The following is a 22,009-nucleotide window of genomic DNA, read 5'->3' as shown; positions in this document are numbered from 1 at the left end:
CACTCTACGTTGGACGCGTTTTCAATGCAATGTCAGAAAAATGCACTGAAAATGCGTCTAACTGGACACATTTTCAATTGACATGGCATGAAAACGCTTCCAACTGGACGTGCTTTCAGTGCATTTTTCTAATATTGCATTGAAATACATTCAGCATGGAGCATTTTCCCTTAATCAATTTCAACTCTTACAAATTTTGCACTCACCCATCAAATATCTTGAGTTCTGATCGAAAAAAAATGAAAAAAATACAAACTAAGAGTTAATTGAATCGAGTAGTTCGAGTTTCGAATTTGAATCGAATTAAATTTTATAATTTGAATAACTCAAATATACAATTAGTGTAAATATGGTTAATTTAAAAAGTATAAAAAAAACTAAACCCTAAAATACAAAAAAATGGAAAACCTAACCATAATCCTACTTTAACAAAAATTTAAACCCTAACCCTAAAATAAAATAACCCTAGTAAAAAGAAAACGCTTCCAACCAAAAGCGTTTTCAATGCATGTGACAAGAAAATGCGTCTGTTGAAAGTATTTTCCTTCCAATTCGTTGAAAACACTTCCAATTAGAGAGATTTTCTTGTCAATCTGCTAAAAACTCATTTTCATTTTTTCGACCTAATCCCATAAATTTTCAAAAAATCAGCCTAATCCAATAAATTTTTATAAAAATCAACATTTTTAAGATTTTCACCCTCCAAATTAATAAAAAAAATTTAAATACCTACTTGAAAAAAAGTATTGTTTAAGGGACAAGTTTTATATTTAGCCTCGAAATAAAATTTGACCAAGGAAAATGGCAAGTGATTGCAAAATCCAAAGTTTCTGATTTGTCGGCTTTCTTCAGTTCACGCTCCGTTTCATTTAAAATTGAATTACGTAAGAGGAAAGAAAATGACATACATTCCAAAGCAACAATAGATTGACCACTGATCGCTGTCAACAAGAACAATTATGTCAGTTGTATTGGTTTAAAATTTCAAATTAAAACTATAATCCTACAAGAAGCAAAAGAACTAAAATACCAGTGTTCCAATTTTCAAGTTAAATTTATAATCACCGACCATGTTCAGAACATAGCATTTTTTACCGTCCAAAACCTATATCAAGCAGTTATCATACTGTATTGAGACTCCATAAAGACAACTGCTTGCTATTCATAAGTAGTCTGCAAAAATTCTCAAGTATGCGAAAAGTTAGGATGTATGGTGGTTGTATGTACAACTCGTCTGCTCCTGGCCCTGCCCATCACAACCTGGTTTCGTTAATTGCTGGGGAGAAGTTTCAATGGGGTTGCTTCTGTCGCCGATACCTTTATTAGGAGGCAAGCACCTTTTCGTGAAAAATGCAGCAATTGTTTTGGTTCGTCCACCACTATTCCCTGTCAGTTGGGTTTAAAAATTTTGAAAATTAATAAACAAATTTTCATTCAGTCAACGGAAATTAATAGTTGAGGTTGAGGCAGGCCAGATAGATGCATATATACCTGGTGAAATCGACATGCCAAGCTTCACTAAGATTTCTTTCTTGACCTGAACAAAAAGTAATAACCCCATATAAGAACATATTGTTTGTAACATTTAAAGCACAGTTGACAATCACGACTGTTACATGACGCTGCTGTTGAAGGCATACATCAAACATATACACTCTGCTTGGAAAATTAAGTTCAAATTTTAAATTATTAACACGATTTTAAGCCTCCCTTGTCAATGACTGGAAGAATCAAAATAATAAGATTTACAAACAGTTTGAGAAGTAAAGATGAATAATAATATTCAAATTTAAATATGTTATCCAATCAAAGTAAAGCATATTCAAATAATGAATATTTGAGAATTAATCTATTCTACTCAAAGTCCATTGCAAATAATAATCGTCCAAATAGAATATTATCTTAATCCGTAAAAAAATATCCGTAAATATCCAAATCTATACTACGAGAACGCAAGAGAAGGAATAGCATACACATGAAAATAAAGTCATTGTCCTAACAATCGCATCATTTCTAACTTGGTATTCGGCTTAATTCAACCACTTAAACTAAGTGTAGCACATACTGTTCAAAAGGTGTGGATTAATTAAGGAGTAAAACAACATTTAGTCCCTAGACTTTACAATTTTTGTAACTTGATCCTTAAATTTCTAGTCCTGAACTTGGATTCAAGACCGAATAAATTTTTTTTACGCCTTTAGCAAGTGATGACCTGATGACAATTTTTTAAAAAAGTTACAAGTTCAAAAAAATAAAACTTATAGTAAATTATAAAATTATAGAAATATAGACAAATTTAAAAAATTACTAAACTTACAACTAATTCTAAATAATTATTTAAAATTATAAAAAAGCATAAAAAAGTACTAAAAATGATTAAAAAATTATAAATGTCGCAAAAAAAAAACAATGACCATAATTTACTTTTATCTATTTATCCCATTAATTAATTATACCATCAATGCCAGCACCCGAAAAGAAAAGAAAAATAAAGAAATAAATAGAAGGAAAACAAAGTGATGCCACCTGCGGCGATAATCGAGACCAAAAATCAGGAAATAAGTCACTAACCTGCCAACGATTATCAACGAAGTCTGATATCTCGCGCACTTTGTTTCTTAACTGAGTCTTTGGAATTGAAGGAAACTTTAGTTGTAAAGACTCTACCAACCTATTGATACCATGGGAGCATGACTGAATTGTAGATACCTAAAACCAACAACATCATCACTACCAGCAATACATTTCAGTCTACTACAACTATGTGACAAAAGTTGGAAATTTCAAGCTCTGCATGTACTGCTACTATCATGACAAGAACAGCAGGGAAAATATTAATATTTTACAGTAAACTTTGCTTGAGTTGCTACTTACTATTAGAGGCAAATCTGAATCTGGAATTGACTCCACAGATGATACTGGTGTTGCAACAGCCTTCCCACCCGACAAACAAGCTTCTTGATTGTCATATACCATGCTATCAAGTGATATCTCTACAGATGGAGCACCAGGACATGCCAACATACTCAGAGCTTGCAAGCAAGCCTGTTCCAATTTAGGATTACCATTAAGGTCTTCAGCCATTAGCAGCGAGGCTTTTTCATGCAATAAATTTAAAATGATCAATGGCTGATTTTTTCGAAGTGCATGCTCAGTTAAATTGTTGAGGTAATTCTGCTGCCGAAGCAATGCACCAAACTCCTCGTTTTGAGTGACTTGCTCATTAATATGGGAACTTTGAGTCTCCACAACATGAACATCAATTTCCATCCTGTCAACTTGTACCCCCTGCATGCAAGCCTCAAATGAGTCTCTGGTTTTTGAGCATACTGACTGGACGGTGTTTTTCAGTTTCAGAAGCTAGTTACAACTTACAACATTGAATATTTTCCAAGTTAGTTTTGTTTACCTCATTTTCTGACAGATATCCATCTGGAACAAAAAATCCATCTTCAGTTTCATCTTCATCAGCTTTAGTGCATCCATCACAACTTTCCTCATCTTCATCTTTATCGCAATCTGAGAGGCTTTCCCCAGGCTCCTCCTGTGAAATGAGTGTTATTTCCAGGTTTACATCTAAATTTCAGTCTGAATAACAAGCTTACAGTACCTCCTCCCATTCTTCATCACTATCAACATCATAGTCTAAATCTGGGTCCTTCCTCCATGGGCAACGAGGTCTAACAAGATTGCTGAAGATACAACAAAACCACAAATTATCAATTTATTGATGAAATTGAAAGCAAGGCAAGCATCAAATGAACCCCTTCACAAAAAAGAAAACAAACTAAATAACATTCAAATACCCTTTTGTCCCACTTAAATTATTGATTTTGCCTGTCAATATTATTCCATTCAAGATGTTGCCTTAAAATGTAAATAGATTGTAAACTCATTATCCTATTTTACCAGACAAATCATAGCCTTTAAAAACAATGAGATCTATGAAACAAACATCATATATTTTTACTCCTAAAACTTGAACACTTGTCAAATGAATTTTTGAACAGGACAGGGAATATGCAACAAACAAGAAAGTTACAAATGCAACTCACTGGAAATAGAATACAAGGTCGATAAAAAGATTGAAAATTATTCAAACAAATTTCCAGTTCACTTTCCATTCGTTTTTAAGTGAAACATAATCTGTTTGGACCTAATTGAACAAAAACACAAGCCAGCTTTGGGTGATCCAACTTGTTGATTACCTTTCACAAGGGATTTTGAAAAGATGAAAGAGGTAAATAAAGCACCAATTGCTCTAGTCTAAAGTTTATTCCACTAGCTACACAACTAAAATGACATTAAAGACCATAGACAAAAAAGAAGTTACTCTAGAGAAATCATGCAAGAATTTCTCTTTATCCACACTTGGGTTAGCTAATTTTATATCAGCTTCAATAATTATTGAGTTCAAGATAATGTAAAGGAAGTCTCTACAAACTTACCTCATCTTAGATAATTGAGCTCTAAGCCAATGATGACCAAGTTAAAGGCTTAAACCATAAGGCAAGGCATATAACAGTTGCAATTTGAGACATGCAAGGAATTAGACACTCCAACATAATGACAAAAAACAAAGAGACACAATTATAAATAGATAACATGAATGCATATATTATATATTTTTAAGGGATTTTATTTAGTATTTAAAAGTAATATACAAACCTTTTCCTACAACAATATTCAATCCTTATCATTTAGTAGTATCATCTTTGTGTTAACAGTTACAAATGGCCTTATCATGATATAAATCTGATTTCCTTGACATTTTCAATGGGCCACTATATGTGCAAGAACCTTTGCAGTTTTGGTTGCCAATACATGATATTAATGTCACCACCTTTCTACAGTCGATGTAGGGTTGACTGGCAAAAAAGTAAGAAGATTTTTCAACATTTACCCTGTTCCTAACCATTTGATTTCTCCCTTTCTAAGCAGACAGAATCATGCAAAACCTTTTATAACAAATAATAGATCTTGGTTAATTATCTATGTCTTCTTTTCAATGAAATCGGCGCCAAATCCTTATTTGAATTTTTGTAATAGATATGAAAGCTTCAAGTAATCAAATTGGCAGGGATAAAAGAAGTACTTTGACAGATTGTTTATTGAATTTGTTAATGAACACTAATCTCACAAATGCTTGAACTTGGATCTTTTAGATCAAGCCTCAAATAGTATTCATACTTGGTTCATGAAGCTTCAAAAATGAACATAAACAAGTTCTAGCTCAGCTTATTTAAGAGCATTGAATGAAGACGCCAGTTACTAGACCCCTACATGTAGGTTCACACAGATCAAAAAATCTAACACAAAATGCAGAAAGATTAAATGGCAATAAATCAATTAACCAATACATTTATCAGTTAAGGGAAGCTATTTAGTAATTTCAAGGATAACTAAAGAATATATAGTTCAGGAAGTGGAATTCAATATCAACACATTTGCTAATTCATTTCCATCTATTTAACAATGCACCTTTCAACTATAAACTGAACTTTTAGACTTGAGTTCAGCTTAACTTAAAGAAAAAAGGTGCAAATGCAAGAAAAAGGAGCCTACCTTTTCTTAGGCCAAATACCATAAAATGCAGGTTTGTAGCTCGCATCAAACTGCAACAACTGCTTCCTTACACAAGACTTGTTAACATCAGAATTCTGTTCTCCCCATACATCCACTAGCCTTTCAACACTCAGTTCATCTTGGGATAACCTTTTATTAGCAGTTAACTTAAGCTCCTTGAACAAATCAGTCTTAGGTTTCTTCCGCATGCCCCAACACTGTTTTTGATTTGAACGGAGAGAGTGACCTAAGTGACGCCAAGAAGATAAGTGTAACCTGAAAAGAGCAATTCCAGCATTTAACTTAGAAACAAAATAAAACCAGGACTTAAAAGCTATATTCTCTCTAAGATCCGTACCAATTGGCATGTGTATCTGACATATATTGATATTAAAAAATACAGAAAAGAACTTAAAAAAATGAACATAATAAAATATAGGATACATAGTCATACTCATACATCCTGATCCAATAAAATTATAGAACATAAAAAGAAAACAGAGAAACCCACTTGCGAAGATAATCAGCATTGATTTCTTCATTGGATGAAAGAGCATTGTCCATGGAGAGAGTAATTGGTTCGGGCAGTTTTTCAATCTTTTGGGTGGATGCACAAAGTGTGAATCGCTTAGTTAATTCCTCCATCTGGGTTGGTGATGTTTTACATTTTTTGAGGAAGCGCTCCATTACTGAAGCTTGCTTTTGAATCGAAAGTTTCTTCTTCAATTCTGCCTCTTCTTTCTCACGCCGCAAATGATCTCTCTCAGCCTCCTCTTGCTGTTTCCGGAGCTGCTTCCTCATCTCAGCCTCTTCTCGTTCACGACGCCTATGAAATTTTTCCGCTTCCTCCAGCAATCGCTTTCTCTCCTTTTCCTGAAATACGACCATCCACTGTCAACAGCGAAGTTACATAGACATTGCTAATTCATGAAAAACTTGGGAAATTTGGACAAACATTTTGCAACTTTTCCTTTTGGAGCTCACGGTTCAGTTTCTTTTTCTCCTGTTCCATTTCTCTTTTGTTTCTCTCCAATTGCTTTATTAACAATTTTTCTTCTCGCTTTGCTTCTTTCGCATCCCTGCGGCAACAGATAAAACTTTTACTGCAAAGAAAGATATTTAAATAACAAAACTTGTTGAACTGTCATTGATACATACATCTCAGCACCACTCTGCTGTGACATGTTACGCATTAAGAAGCGAATGTCTGCCTCATTTAGTACTTTGAAAAGCTTTTCTGATGCTTTCACGAAACCATGCTTGTACTTTTGATTATCCTCCCACTTTTCTAACAGGGTTATAATTGCTGAAATGAGCCATAAATATAATAAATAACCTACTTGAAGCATAAACTAATCATTAATCAATCAGGAATGAAGAGAACCAAGGGAATTTAATAGCATATTGAGTGCATCAGAAAAGATTCAACCAAGCGATAAGCAAAAATTCTCCATACCAGAAACAGCAGTAATCCTCTCACTAATCTTATTCCTACAAGTACGACGAGTTCTTAATTCGGCACGCGCAGATTTGGGCATCAACTTTAAATCTCTGGTCTATGACATGAGAATGTAAACAAGTTTGTAACTGAACAAGAGAATGGAAACGCATAAAACAAATAAACTAAAAAAAAAAGCCAAAACGAAAGAAAATGAATCACCTCCCAACACCAGAGAGAAGATTGAGAATCATCCTCCAAAACATCAGCATCTTCGTTACCCAATCCATATTTCACTCTCTGCCCAACAAACAGCACCGCGCTTTTCACCGCGGCCATACTTACATTTCCCATTCTGTCCTTGACCTGTTCATGAATTGTCTCTATCAATCTCAACAGGGGCAAGTCGCTCTCCTCCATCAGAACTGCAACCAATGAATTCAATGAACAACCCGACTCGAGTAACTCCATTCCCAAACCCGACTTCTGCTCCAGCACTTCTTTATAATACCCAAAAAGTCCATCCATTTCTTGCTTCAATCGCTTGATCTGTGCCTCTCTCTGTTCATCACTCAAGGCTTCCCAAACCCAGGATGCTCTCTTTCGCTTCTGGATCTCCTTGGGTTGATCGTTGCCAACCATTTTGGGGGATTTTGGATCATCATCCACGCCTATCACAGGTACTGAATCCGCCATTTAAACCTAGAAGGAGAAGGATCCAAGTCTAATACTAGAAAATAAAATGAAGACTTATATTTGCAGATACAGAGAGAACACAAGGAAGCGGAGAAGAAACGACAGTCCTTTTATTTTATTTTACTTTTAATTATTCTGGAATCAGCGGTGATGACACTCAAAAAGAATTTTTTTCCCGCCAAGAGTGCTCCTAAAACGAAAATTGGCGCCTCAAAATTTTAGGAGTTGGCGCCGGAGGGTCGAACAGGCCTTATTTGAAATCAAGGTATCAAATTTTAATCCACGGCCTCACTTATCCACGTTGATTTTTTCTTTGGCTGTTTTTTATTCCGATCAGTAAGCAAAGTAATCTTGGATTGAAATATAAATTTACCATGAGTATTGAAATTTCTCCAATGTTATTCTACTTTGAGAATATAAATAAATTTATTATTTAAAGATTGAATTTTGCAACTAAATTTAATTTGTTTAATTACATTTTATCATTAATATTGATTTTGATTATTTAAAAACAAAATTTATCAAGAAAACTATTGTTTTAAACATTTGTTTTAATAGTTAATAATAAATTAATTTATAAAATATTAATAAATTAATTTAGAACTCTAACTAATTAGTACAATGCGCGGATCAAATTGTGTACCATTAACTTTATAAAAATTTACATTATAACATTAATTTTTATTTAACATTAGTAATGAATTTCCTAAAAAATGGAGAAAGTAATGCAATGAAAATATTTTTAAAAATATATGATGAATTTAGAATCGATTATATTAATATTTTTAATCTTAAAATCATTTAATATTAAAACAATACAAAAAATCATCATGGTTTCAATATTAATATAAAATTATTATAACTTAAATAATATTATTAATAATTTTTATAGCTTAATTATTTTATATAATTGTTAATTTAATTTATCTTAATGTTAAAATTGTTAGTATTCGATTTTTTATAAGATTATAGTTATTTTTACTCTACTTACAATGGATATAAGTTAAATAAACATTGCAAAATAAAATAGTAACTTATTTGGAAATCAATATGAAAGCTTGATGAAGTAAACTGAAAATGCCAAGAGAGGGTGAATTAGCTTTTAAAAAAATTTTGGTGAAAGCAAAGGCAAAAAAGAAATAAAGAACACAAAGAATTTAGAGTGGTTCGGCCCCAATTGCCCACTCCAGTACCCTAGTTCTCCACCATTAAGGATTTTTCTCAAATTCACTAATTTGTTCAACCTTTGAGGACAAAGTTTAACCTTACAACTCCTTAAGATTTCTATCCCAAATCTTAAGTTTCAAAACCTCTCAAAGAGATACAAATGAGCAAATAAAGAAACAATCCTTACAAGATAAATTTGTTTGCAAATTGAAGCACAAATACAATGAAATACACTTGAGCAAAATAAAGAAGATAAAGCTCACAAGTGTAATCTAACATTATTTGATTAATGATTTTTGCTTGAAGTACTTTTTCTTAGATGTAATAGGACTTTAAAAGATGGTATTTATACCCCTAATAGACTTCCAACCATTGAGGATGTTGGGGAAGTAAATATGCCCATTGGGGATGTAACACCCCGAACCCGAAACCGACACCGGAGTCGAACACGAGGTGTTAACTGACTTTAACCCCTTATAAAATTTATTTTCCAGACACTGCCCAATCTGTGTACTAGTCGTTTTAAAAATCATATCTTGAGTTTCGTAACTCGAAAATCAGTTTCGTGATTTTTCCCAGAAACTAGACTCATGTGCCCATCTATGTATTTTTTTCTAGAATTTTTGGTCGGGTCAATTAGTACAGTTTATTAGTCAAAGTCTCCCATGTTGCAGGGGTCGACTACACTGACCTTTGCCCATTACGACCTGGATATCTCCCTGCACGGGGCTTCAATACTGATGCCGTTTGATTCTATGAAAACTAGACTCAGAGAGGAATCTATACATATATGGTACGACCCCTAATTATCTCTGGTTAATTTATAATGAATTTCCAAAGTCGGAGCGGGGAATCCAGAAACCGTTCTGGCCCTATCCCACAAAAATCTGATTATCTCTTAATATACTGCCCATATGATCTTTTCGTTACTTCCTCATGAAAACAGACTCATCGAGCTTCGATTACATAATTTATTCATCAATTAATTCCACTCCTACTATTTTTAGTGATTTTTCAATCTCATGACACTGCTGCTGCCAGCATCTGTTACGAAAGTAACTAGGTCCATTTCATGCCTACCCTTGATCCAACTCAATCGAACATTCGTGCCATTTTCGCATGGCTTAAAGTTTACATGCCAAAGTTCAAACACAACGTAATAGCTTATACATGCCAAAATGTTCTTCTAAGCCAACTAAGAAGAAAGTACCAAAACTTGCTATCCGGTGTGATGACTTCGATGACGACCTGACCTCGCAAAAATAGATGAGTCCAAGCAACCTATAATGGGTGACAAGGAAACACCGAGTGAGTTTATAACTCAGTAAGTCATAAGCAATGTACTACCATCCATCAATAACATTATCACAAGAGGAAACAAAATGGAACGAGACAATTTACTCCATCCATACCGTAGTTCCTCCCACCTATCGATTCAATTTCATATCAATTCATGCATTCACATTCCATATACTCATCAATAGGACATTGAAGCATTTTCATAAATCAATTTATTTTCGTTACAATCAAACGACTAAACGGCCTTTCACCCATCCTACGATAAATTTTATGTACGTGACTTCAAGTATATTTGTCACATAGGTTCAAACTTACCGGGCTCAACACCAAGTATAAGCATAGCACCTATTAGCCATGTACTCAGGACACTTACCCGATCCGCTGTCCGCGATCGACTCAATGGTGTCGCACACATAGTGTCCATAATGATTCACGAATGTATATTGAGTCCGCACACTCAGTGCTATATAATCAACTCGCACACTTAGTGCTACGTAATCAAATCGCACACTTAGTGCTACATAGTCAAACTCGCACACTTAGTGCCGCATGGTCAATTCGCACACTTAGTGCATCATATTCATTTCGCACACTTAGTGCAACATAGTCAAATCGCACACTTAGTGCTGTACAATTTAATCCCGCGCACTTAGCGCCAATCTCATGGTCATAAATGGTTATACCCGCACGTTTAGTGCCGAGATCAACAACTCAGTACATCTTACCTCTTCTCTTTTCATTCAACAATTTCATCATCACATACGTACATGCATATATATATATGTATATTTATTCATTCCATTCAGCATCAATACATAAACATTATGACCATTTGAAATAATACCAACTACATGCTTAACGACTTACCTCGTGTTGGGTAAGACGGTTCCAACTCGGCTACTCGATGACCTTTTCTTTGCCTTTGCTCGATTCACCTCCTTTAACTCCTTGAGCTAAATCAATAATTTAACTAGTTTAACCACTACGATTATCACCAAATAAATCACATTCAATTAACACTACCCATTTACATATACATCAACTATCAAATTCTCACTCCTTAGCTAATGCCGAATGCTTATATAAGCCCTAAGTCATATTTACACATTTATCAACTTTCCAATTCAACTTAATACCAAAAATTAATGTCATTTAAATAGCCAACTCAATTTCATCCTTAATATTTCTTATAACAAAATTTATCAAAATTCAATAAGAAATACATTAAATTCCATGACCGAATTTGCATTTCACCATAATAGCCACTTGCCCTAAAACAATTAAGCCACAATCATTTACTTTACCTAGCTTAGACTTAGATTAATAATTATCTAAATTATTTAAACATTCAACACAAACTCTTCTTTAATTAAGCACATATTCGGCAAGGAAAAATGGTAATTTAGCAAACCTTAGTTTAACATATAATTTGTTTATAACACATTTTAAGCCTTCTTTTCATGCCGTCAACTCAAAACACATACATTACTCAAATATAACCAAGCTCATATTCGGCAATAGCATCCAACATGATAGCCGATTCTTTCTACTTAGCATCTAATGCATACATATGATCATTTGTTTGGCTCAAACGCCCATCCACCATGATTCGTCCAAATTAATATGAAACAACAGCCATATTCTTTATTGACTACTATGGCCGAAAGCTTTATTCATTCCCAAAATCAAATTTTAACATAAACTTTTTACCTTAGTTTAAGCCTAGGATGACCGAGTGGTGTTTCTCCCCTATTCTTCCTTTACATTCGGCTTAGAAGAAACAAAGATGAACACTTAGTTTTCTTCACCCATCCCCCCCTTCTCAAGCTTCAAGTGACCGAATGTTTTTGCCCCAATTCTTTCTTTCAATCCGGCCAAGAAGAACCAAAAAAAACACAACTTGTTTTTTTCTTTCTTCCTTAGAACATTCGGCCAAGGGGAAATGAAGAAAGATGGACACTTTTTTTTTGTTTTTCCTTCTTACTTTCACGGCAATGGGGAGGGGAAGAAACAATTACACACATCCTTTCCTTTTTCCATTTCTTTATTTCCCCATACTTCTTATTATATTTTATCCTACATACCTCACTAGGCCAACATGTTCCCAACATGTTTCCACCCATAGCATGGCCGACCACTACTTATTAGGAGGGGGAATTTGACATGCAAGTCCCCCCTTTTTTCCCACATGCACTAATAGGTCCTTACGCATTGACCTATCACATTTTAAAATTTTCTCACATAAGTCCTATTGACTTAATTCACATGCAATCGACTAAATCGAAGCTTGAAATTTTCACACATTCATAGTTACATATTCTAGACAATAAATATCACATTCAACCATTTCGGTGACTCGGTTTAACGGTCCCGAAACCACTTCCCGACTAGGGTCAATTTTGGGCTGTCACAACTCTCCCCCACTTAAGAAATTTTCGTCCTCGAAAATCTTACCGGTAAATAGGTTTGGATATCGTTCTTTCATCGAGCTCTCGGGTTCCCAGGTTGCTTCCTCGATCCCGTGTTTGAGCCACAACACCTTAACCAACGGAACCCTTTTATTTCGCAACTCTTTCACTTCACGAGCTAGGATACGAATCGGTTCTTCTTCATAGCTCAAGTCAGATTGAATTTCAACTTCTGAGGGATTAATCACATGTGACGGATTGGATCTATAACGTCGAAGCATTGAAACATGAAAGACATCGTGAATCTTTTCAAGTTCATGGGGTAAAATCAATCGATACGCAACTGGACCGACTCGTTCGGATATTTCGTATGGCCCAATGAATCTCGGACTCAACTTGCCCTTTCGGCCAAATCTGAGTACCTTTTTCCAAGGCGAAACTTTAAGAAACACTTTATCTCCCGCCTGATATTCAATGTCTTTTCGTTTCAAATCCGCATACGATTTCTGACGATCCGTGGCTGCCTTTAGACTTTCGCGGATTACCTTTACTTTTTGTTCGGCATCTTTAATCAAATCAACTCCGAAAATTTTACTTTCACCAAGCTCGGTCCAAAACAATGGCGTACGGCATTTACGACCGTACAAAGCCTCATAAGGTGCCATCTTAATACTTGATTGAAAACTATTGTTGTAAGCGAATTCAATCAAAGGTACATACCGTTCCCATGAACCACTAAACTCAAGGATGCAGCATCTCAGCATATCCTTGAGTATCTGAATTATCCGCTCGGATTGTCCATAGGTTTGGGGGTGAAAAGCGGTGCTAAAATGCAGCTTGGTACCCAAAGCTTCTTGCAATTTCTTCCAAAATCGTGAGGTGAATCTCGGATCTCTATCCGACACGATAGAAATAGGTACTCCATGTAATCTCACAATCTGAGAGACATACAATTCGGCTAGTTTACCCAATGAAAGATCCGTACGCACGGGGATAAAGTGAGCCGACTTAGTCAGCCTATCAACAACAACCCAAATCGCATCCTTCTTACTTGCGGACAATGGCAGTCCGGACACAAAGTCCATTGTGACTCGGTCCCATTTCCACTCGGGTATCATGATCGGCTGAAGTAACCCTGAAGGCACTTGATGTTCCGCTTTCACTTGTTGACATATTAAACATCTCGAAACAAAGTCGGAGATGTCTCGTTTCATACCACGCCACCAAAACCGACGTTTCAAGTCGTTGTACATTTTCGTGCTCCCGGGGTGAATTGACATTCGGCTACAATGGGCTTCGTTCAGAATCATCGGAATGAGTTCTGAATTCCTTGGAACACACAAACGACTTCTAAACCTCAAACAACCATCATCATCAATCTGAAACTCCGATTCCTTGTTCGGAACACACTCAGCTCGTTTTGCAACCAATTCATCATCGACCTTCTGAGCTTCACGAATTTGATGAGTCAATAATGGTTTGGCTTTTAATTCAACTACTAACACATTGTCAGGTAGAACAGACAAGTGTACATTCATCGCTCGCAAAGCAAACAGTGATTTTCGGCTTAAGGTGTCCGCAACCACATTAGCCTTTCCCGGGTGGTAATCAATGACAAGCTCGTAATCTTTCAACAACTCAAGCCAACGTCTTTGTCGCAGATTCAAGTCTCGTTGAGTCATCAAATATTTGAGACTTTTGTGATCCGAAAACACATGGCACTTCTCACCAAACAAATAATGTCGCCATATTTTCAATGCAAACACAATGGCGGCTAGTTCGAGATCTTGGGTCGGATAATTTCTCTCGTGTGGCTTCAATTGTCTCGACGCATAGGCCACAACTCGACCTTCTTGCATCAATACGCAACCCAACCCAAGTAGGGATGCGTCACTATAAATGACAAACTCTTTACCCGATTCGGGTTGCACCAAAATTGGAGCTTCAGTCAAATGAGTTTTCAGTTGATCGAAGCTTTTCTGACATTTCTCCGTCCATTCGAACTTAACATCCTTCTGAAGTAGCTTCGTCATTGGTGTGGCTATCATCGAGAAACCTTTGACAAATCGTCGGTAATAACCGGCGAGCCCTAGAAAGCTCCAGACTTCGGTAACATTTCTCGGAGGCTTCCAGTTAAGTATGGCTGAAATTTTGCTCGGGTCAACTCGAATACCCGATGCGGATACCACATGACCCAAGAAGCTAACCTCTCTTAACCAGAACTCACACTTACTGAACTTAGCATATAACTGCTTATCCCGCAAAATTTGCAACACTAGCCTCAGATGCTCAGCATGTTCGGTCTCATCTCTTGAATAGACCAAGATGTCATCAATAAACACAACTACGAACCGATCCAAATACGGCCTGAAGATCCGATTCATCAAATCCATAAACACCGCAGGGGCATTAGTAAGCCCAAACGGCATCACTAAGAACTCGTAGTGACCGTACCTCGTTCTGAAAGCAGTTTTGGGTACGTCCGAATCTCGAATCCGCAACTGATAATAACCCGATCTCAAATCTATCTTTGAAAACACCGATGCTCCCTTTAATTGATCGAACAGATCATCAATACGTGGTAACAGATACTTATTCTTTATCGTCACTTTATTCAGTTGACGATAGTCAATGCACAACCTCATGGTTCCATCCTTCTTTTTCACGAACAATACTGGTGCACCCCAAGGTGAGAAACTCGGTCGAGCGAAACCTCTATCCATCAATTCTTGCAACTGAGCTTTCAACTCTTTTAACTCGGTTAGTGCCATACGATACGGAGCGATCGAAATTGGCGTAGTTCCAGGTACAAGCTCAATACCAAACTCTACCTCCCGAACAGGTGGCAAACCCGGTAACTCTTCAGGAAGAACATCCGGGTATTCACAAACCACCGGCACCGATTCGGGTTTCTTTTCTAACTCCTTGTCATCAAGTACATACGCGAGGTATGCTTCGCACCCTTTCCTTACATATTTCTGGGCCAACATTGCTGATATTACAGCTGGCAACCCCCTTAAGTCCGCAGACTCAACTCGGATTATTTCGTTATTTGCGCACCTCAAATCGATAGTCTTGCTTTTGCAATTCACAACCGCATCATGCGCGGTTAACCAATCCAAACCAAGAATAACATCAAACTCGTCGAACGGCAAAAGCATCAAATCGGCCGGAAAACAGGATTCTCGAATTATTAGAGGGCATCTCTTACACACTTTATCAACAAGTACGCATTGACCCAAAGGGTTTGACACTCGAATTACTAGCTCAGTAGACTCAACAGGTAGAGTCTTACTGGATGCTAAGGTTTCGCATACATATGAATGAGTAGAGCCAGGGTCAATCAATGCAATCACATTAGTATCAAAGAGAGTGAAGGTACCAGTGATGACGTCGGGGGAGGATGCCTCCTCTCGTGCGCGAATGGCATATGCTCTAGCAGGAGTACGGTTCTCGGCTCGATCGGCCGTATCTGAGGCCCCTCTCTGACTACCACTCCTACCTCCTAAAATTCTCGGTGGTCTACCTCTAGATGTCACTCCACTAGGTCTTGCACCTTGAATCTTATTCTTCTCATCCAGCTCCGTGCAATCTCTAATGAAGTGGTCCTTCGAACCGCATCCGTAACAGGCCCTGTTAGTAGACTTACCCCAACATTCACCTAGGTGTCGTCTTCCACATTGGGGGCATTCAGGTTTCTCGTGACGATTATTGCCCACACTAGCTACCGAAGTAGCTCGGGAGCCCATCGATGGTCTTGCCCTGATGGAAATTCCCACAGTCGCCCTCGACTTATTAATGTCCTCCCTGAACTTCTTTACAGCTGAGAACGGAGCTTTACCCGTCGATCTTTTACGATAATCTCTAGCTTCAAATTCAGCCTTCCTCTTCTCCTTTCCAAGTTCTTCCGCCTTGCAGGCTCGTTCGACTAGTGTTACGAATTCTTTTATTTCCAAAATACCCATTAGTAGCTTTAAATCTTCATTCAATCCTTCCTCGAACCTTTTGCACATAGCAACCTCATCAGCTACACACTCCCGGGCATACCTACTGAGTCTTACGAATTCATGTTCGTATTCAGATACAGTCATACGGCCTTGCTTGAGTTCCAAGAACTCCTTACGCTTCTGATCGATGAACCGTTGGCTAATAAATTTCTTTCGGAATTCCGTTTGAAAGAAGTCCCAAGTTACTCGCTCGTTCGGGACTATGGAAATCAAGGTCCTCCACCAATAGTAGGCTGAGTCTCGCAACAGAGATACAGCACATTTTAGACATTCGTCAGGTGTGCATGACAATTCATTGAACACCCGAATGGTGTTATCAAGCCAGAACTCGGCCCTTTCGGCATCATCAGTTACTATGGCCTTAAACTCCTCGGCCCCACGCTTCCTAATCAAGTCTACAGGTGGCTTACTCAGCCTCACAGGATCAGCGACTGATGGCATTACAGGCTCTTGGGGTGGATTATTCAAATTTGGGAATTGTTGGACAGCCGGGTTGGTTCGGGCATATTGCGCGACCCACTCATTCATCATGGTAAAGAAGGCTTGTTTAGCCCCCTCACCTTGATTATTCGCAGATGACTGAGGTTCAACAGGCGGCGTCCCTTGTGCAGGAGCATCCGCTACACTCTCAACGTCATCCGCTAGGGTTCTTTCTTCACCGGGGTCCATTTACTAATCAAAACAAAAACATTTCAACCGTCGGAAGTCATCACACATTTAAACATTAATATTCGACATGTATAGCTAGACTCATACGCGCTATGGTAGTCCTAGAACCGACTAAACCATAGCTCTGATACCAATCAAATGTAACACCCCGAACTCGAAACCGACACCGGAGTCGAACACGAGGTGTTAACTGACTTTAACCCCTTATAAAATTTATTTTCCAGACACTGCCCAATCTGTGTACTAGTCGTTTTAAAAATCATATCTTGAGTTTCGTAACTCGAAAATCAGTTTCGTGATTTTTCCCAGAAACTAGACTCATGTGCCCATCTATGTATTTTTTTCTAGAATTTTTGGTCGGGCCAATTAGTACAGTTTATTAGTCAAAGTCTCCCATGTTGCAGGGGTCGACTACACTGACCTTTGCCCATTACGACCTGGATATCTCCCTGCACGGGGCTTCAATACTGATGCCGTTTGATTCTCTGAAAACTAGACTCAGAGAGGAATCTATACATATATGGTACGACCCCTAATTATCTCTGGTTAATTTATAATGAATTTCCAAAGTCGGAGCGGGGAATCCAGAAACCGTTCTGGCCCTGTCCCACAAAAATCTGATTATCTCTTAATATACTGCCCATATGATCTTTTCGTTACTTCCTCATGAAAACAGACTCATCGAGCTTCGATTACATAATTTATTCATCAATTAATTCCACTCCTACTATTTTTAGTGATTTTTCAATCTCATGACACTGCTGCTGCCAGCATCTGTTACGAAAGTAACTAGGTCCATTTCATGCCTACCCTTGATCCAACTTAATCGAACATTCGTGCCATTTTCGCATGGCTTAAAGTTTACATGCCAAAGTTCAAACACAACGTAATAGCTTATACATGCCAAAATGTTCTTCTAAGCCAACTAAGAAGAAAGTACCAAAACTTGCTATCCGGTGTGATGACTTCGATGACGACCTGACCCCGCAAAATAGATGAGTCCAAGCAACCTATAATGGGTGACAAGGAAACACCGAGTGAGTTTATAACTCAGTAAGTCATAAGCAATGTACTACCATCCATCAATAACATTATCACAAGAGGAAACAAAATGGAACGAGACAATTTACTCCATCCATACCGTAGTTCCTCCCACCTATCGATTCAATTTCATATCAATTCATGCATTCACATTCCATATACTCATCAATAGGACATTGAAGCATTTTCATAAATCAATTTATTTTCGTTACAATCAAACGACTAAACGGCCTTTCACCCATCCTACGATAAATTTTATGTACGTGACTTCAAGTATATTTGTCACATAGGTTCAAACTTACCGGGCTCAACACCAAGTATAAGCATAGCACCTATTAGCCATGTACTCAGGACACTTACCCGATCTGCTGTCCGCGATCGACTCAATGGTGTCGCACACATAGTGTCCATAATGATTCACGAATGTATATTGAGTCCGCACACTCAGTGCTATATAATCAACTCGCACACTTAGTGCTACGTAATCAAATCGCACACTTAGTGCTACATAGTCAAACTCGCACACTTAGTGCCGCATGGTCAATTCGCACACTTAGTGCATCATATTCATTTCGCACACTTAGTGCAACATAGTCAAATCGCACACTTAGTGCTGTACAATTTAATCCCGCGCACTTAGCGCCAATCTCATGGTCATAAATGGTTATACCCGCACGTTTAGTGCCGAGATCAACAACTCAGTACATCTTACCTCTTCTCTTTTCATTCAACAATTTCATCATCACATACGTACATGCATATATATATATGTATATTTATTCATTCCATTCAGCATCAATACATAAACATTATGACCATTTGAAATAATACCAACTACATGCTTAACGACTTACCTCGTGTTGGGTAAGACGGTTCCAACTCGGCTACTCGATGACCTTTTCTTTGCCTTTGCTCGATTCACCTCCTTTAACTCCTTGAGCTAAATCAATAATTTAACTAGTTTAACCACTACGATTATCACCAAATAAATCACATTCAATTAACACTACCCATTTACATATACATCAACTATCAAATTCTCACTCCTTAGCTAATGCCGAATGCTTATATAAGCCCTAAGTCATATTTACACATTTATCAACTTTCCAATTCAACTTAATACCAAAAATTAATGTCATTTAAATAGCCAACTCAATTTCATCCTTAATATTTCTTATAACAAAATTTATCAAAATTCAATAAGAAATACATTAAATTCCATGACCGAATTTGCATTTCACCATAATAGCCACTTGCCCTAAAACAATTAAGCCACAATCATTTACTTTACCTAGCTTAGACTTAGATTAATAATTATCTAAATTATTTAAACATTCAACACAAACTCTTCTTTAATTAAGCACATATTCGGCAAGGAAAAATGGTAATTTAGCAAACCTTAGTTTAACATATAATTTGTTTATAACACATTTTAAGCCTTCTTTTCATGCCGTCAACTCAAAACACATACATTACTCAAATATAACCAAGTTCATATTCGGCAATAGCATCCAACATGATAGCCGATTCTTTCTACTTAGCATCTAATGCATACATATGATCATTTGTTTGGCTCAAACGCCCATCCACCATGATTCGTCCAAATTAATATGAAACAACAGCCATATTCTTTATTGACTACTATGGCCGAAAGCTTTATTCATTCCCAAAATCAAATTTTAACATAAACTTTTTACCTTAGTTTAAGCCTAGGATGACCGAGTGGTGTTTCTCCCCTATTCTTCCTTTACATTCGGCTTAGAAGAAACAAAGATGAACACTTAGTTTTCTTCACCCATCCCCCCTTTCTCAAGCTTCAAGTGACCGAATGTTTTTGCCCCAATTCTTTCTTTCAATCCGGCCAAGAAGAACCAAAAAAAACACAACTTGTTTTTTTCTTTCTTCCTTAGAACATTCGGCCAAGGGGAAATGAAGAAAGATGGACACTTTTTTTTTTGTTTTTCCTTCTTACTTTCACGGCAATGGGGAGGGGAAGAAACAATTACACACATCCTTTCCTTTTTCCATTTCTTTATTTCCCCATACTTCTTATTATATTTTATCCTACATACCTCACTAGGCCAACATGTTCCCAACATGTTTCCACCCATAGCATGGCCGGCCACTACTTATTAGGAGGGGGAATTTGACATGCAAGTCCCCCCTTTTTTCCCACATGCACTAATAGGTCCTTACGCATTGACCTATCACATTTTAAAATTTTCTCACATAAGTCCTATTGACTTAATTCACATGCAATCGACTAAATCGAAGCTTGAAATTTTCACACATTCATAGTTACATATTCTAGACAATAAATATCACATTCAACCATTTCGGTGACTCGGTTTAACGGTCCCAAAACCACTTCCCGACTAGGGTCAATTTTGGGCTGTCACAGGGGATATAAAACCAGAGCATTTATTTCACCTGCAACTTCGAGTATCGATACCATGAAAAAGGGTATCGATAATTTTTGTCATAAATGCTGATTCAGTGACCGTTGAAATGAAAAAATCGATACATTTTTCAGAAGGTATCAATACCGGATCGATATCTTGTAGGATTTTTTAGAAACAGAATACAAGTTTGGTATTGTTCTTAAATAAGGTATCGCTTATTTTTGAAAAATATCGATACCAAAATCATGATATCGATAATTTTTAGGTTTTTGACAGAATGTCTTTTTGGCCTCGATTTACTAAGGGTATCGATTATTTTCAAAAATTATCGATACCGAGCCAAATGCTGTCGATACCTTTTTTCTAGAACAATTCTCACTTGTTAGAAAATCATTTTGATGTGTTAAAAATGATTGTAACTTAATTAGGATCATTTTGACTTGGTTAAAAAATAATTTCACTTGATTTTAAAATTGTTTCAGAATTTTCTAAGATTTTATTGTATATATTAATAATTTTATTTCTTAGAATTCAATTTTAATTTTTTTGTCAAATTTAATTTATATTCAAAAACACTTTTAATTTGCTATATCAATATCTTTTATCAAAGCTTAATTTAACTCAATATAATCTTTTATCAAATCTTAATTTAACACAATGTAATCTTTGACTACTTTGGGCTTAATTTTTTTTACCTTTATTTTATTAAATATGGTAATATTTAACCAAATTTGGTTCAATCTTTTCTATAACTTCATATTACTATAATATATATTATTTGGTGGATGAAACACCTGAATTTTTTAAATACTTGAAAATAAATATAAGTCTATTTTTTATAAATAATTATATCACTTAATTTATTTTTTAAAATATAAAATAAAATATTTAAAAATCTTTAAATTAAATTTTATCTTCAAATTATTTTAAATTAAAATTTTAATACCAAAATTCAAGCAAATAAAGGTAAATATGCAAAATCAATATAGAGTCAAAGTGTAGTCGTAAATTTGCCTTTAGTGAAAAAATATAACGGCAAATATCATTCGATATAAATTATAGTGACAAATTTCAAATTTAACCTAAAGTATAGTGGTAAATTTACACATTGACCCATAATTATTTGATATAAGTTTTTTTAATGTATTTTAAGTTGTATTTAAAAAATCAAAAAAATAATTATTACATGTAGTAATATGTATTTCACTTGTGAAGGAAAAAAGCACTTCTATTATTATATCAAATAATAATATTTTAAAATTCGGTAAACTTGTGGCAACCCACACCTGACCTGATTGTTAGATCTGAATGCTTAAC

At 36.2% G+C, this 22,009-nt stretch overlaps 1 protein-coding gene across 1 annotated transcript; it reads right to left on the bottom strand.

Annotated features, from left to right (window-relative positions):
- Nucleotides 1–1,033: 1,033 nt before the first annotated feature.
- On the bottom strand, nt 1,034–7,961 carry LOC107951952 (chromatin assembly factor 1 subunit FAS1). Its single transcript, XM_016887142.2, has 12 exons — nt 7,226–7,961; nt 7,022–7,121; nt 6,724–6,871; nt 6,521–6,644; nt 6,077–6,438; nt 5,566–5,841; nt 3,611–3,692; nt 3,410–3,544; nt 2,875–3,288; nt 2,572–2,709; nt 1,492–1,537; nt 1,034–1,386 (listed from the first exon to the last, which is right to left on the bottom strand). The coding sequence occupies exons 1-12, from the start codon at nt 7,697–7,699 to the stop codon at nt 1,202–1,204; spliced, it is 2,484 nt and encodes an 827-aa protein (XP_016742631.2). The 5' UTR covers nt 7,700–7,961; the 3' UTR covers nt 1,034–1,201.
- Nucleotides 7,962–22,009: the final 14,048 nt, after the last annotated feature.

The sequence above is a fragment of the Gossypium hirsutum genome, chromosome A02 (assembly GCF_007990345.1).
Source record: "Gossypium hirsutum isolate 1008001.06 chromosome A02, Gossypium_hirsutum_v2.1, whole genome shotgun sequence".
NCBI lineage: Eukaryota > Viridiplantae > Streptophyta > Magnoliopsida > Malvales > Malvaceae > Gossypium > Gossypium hirsutum.
Note: the sequence above shows the minus strand (reverse complement) of the source record. Positions and strands in the feature narration are given on the sequence as shown.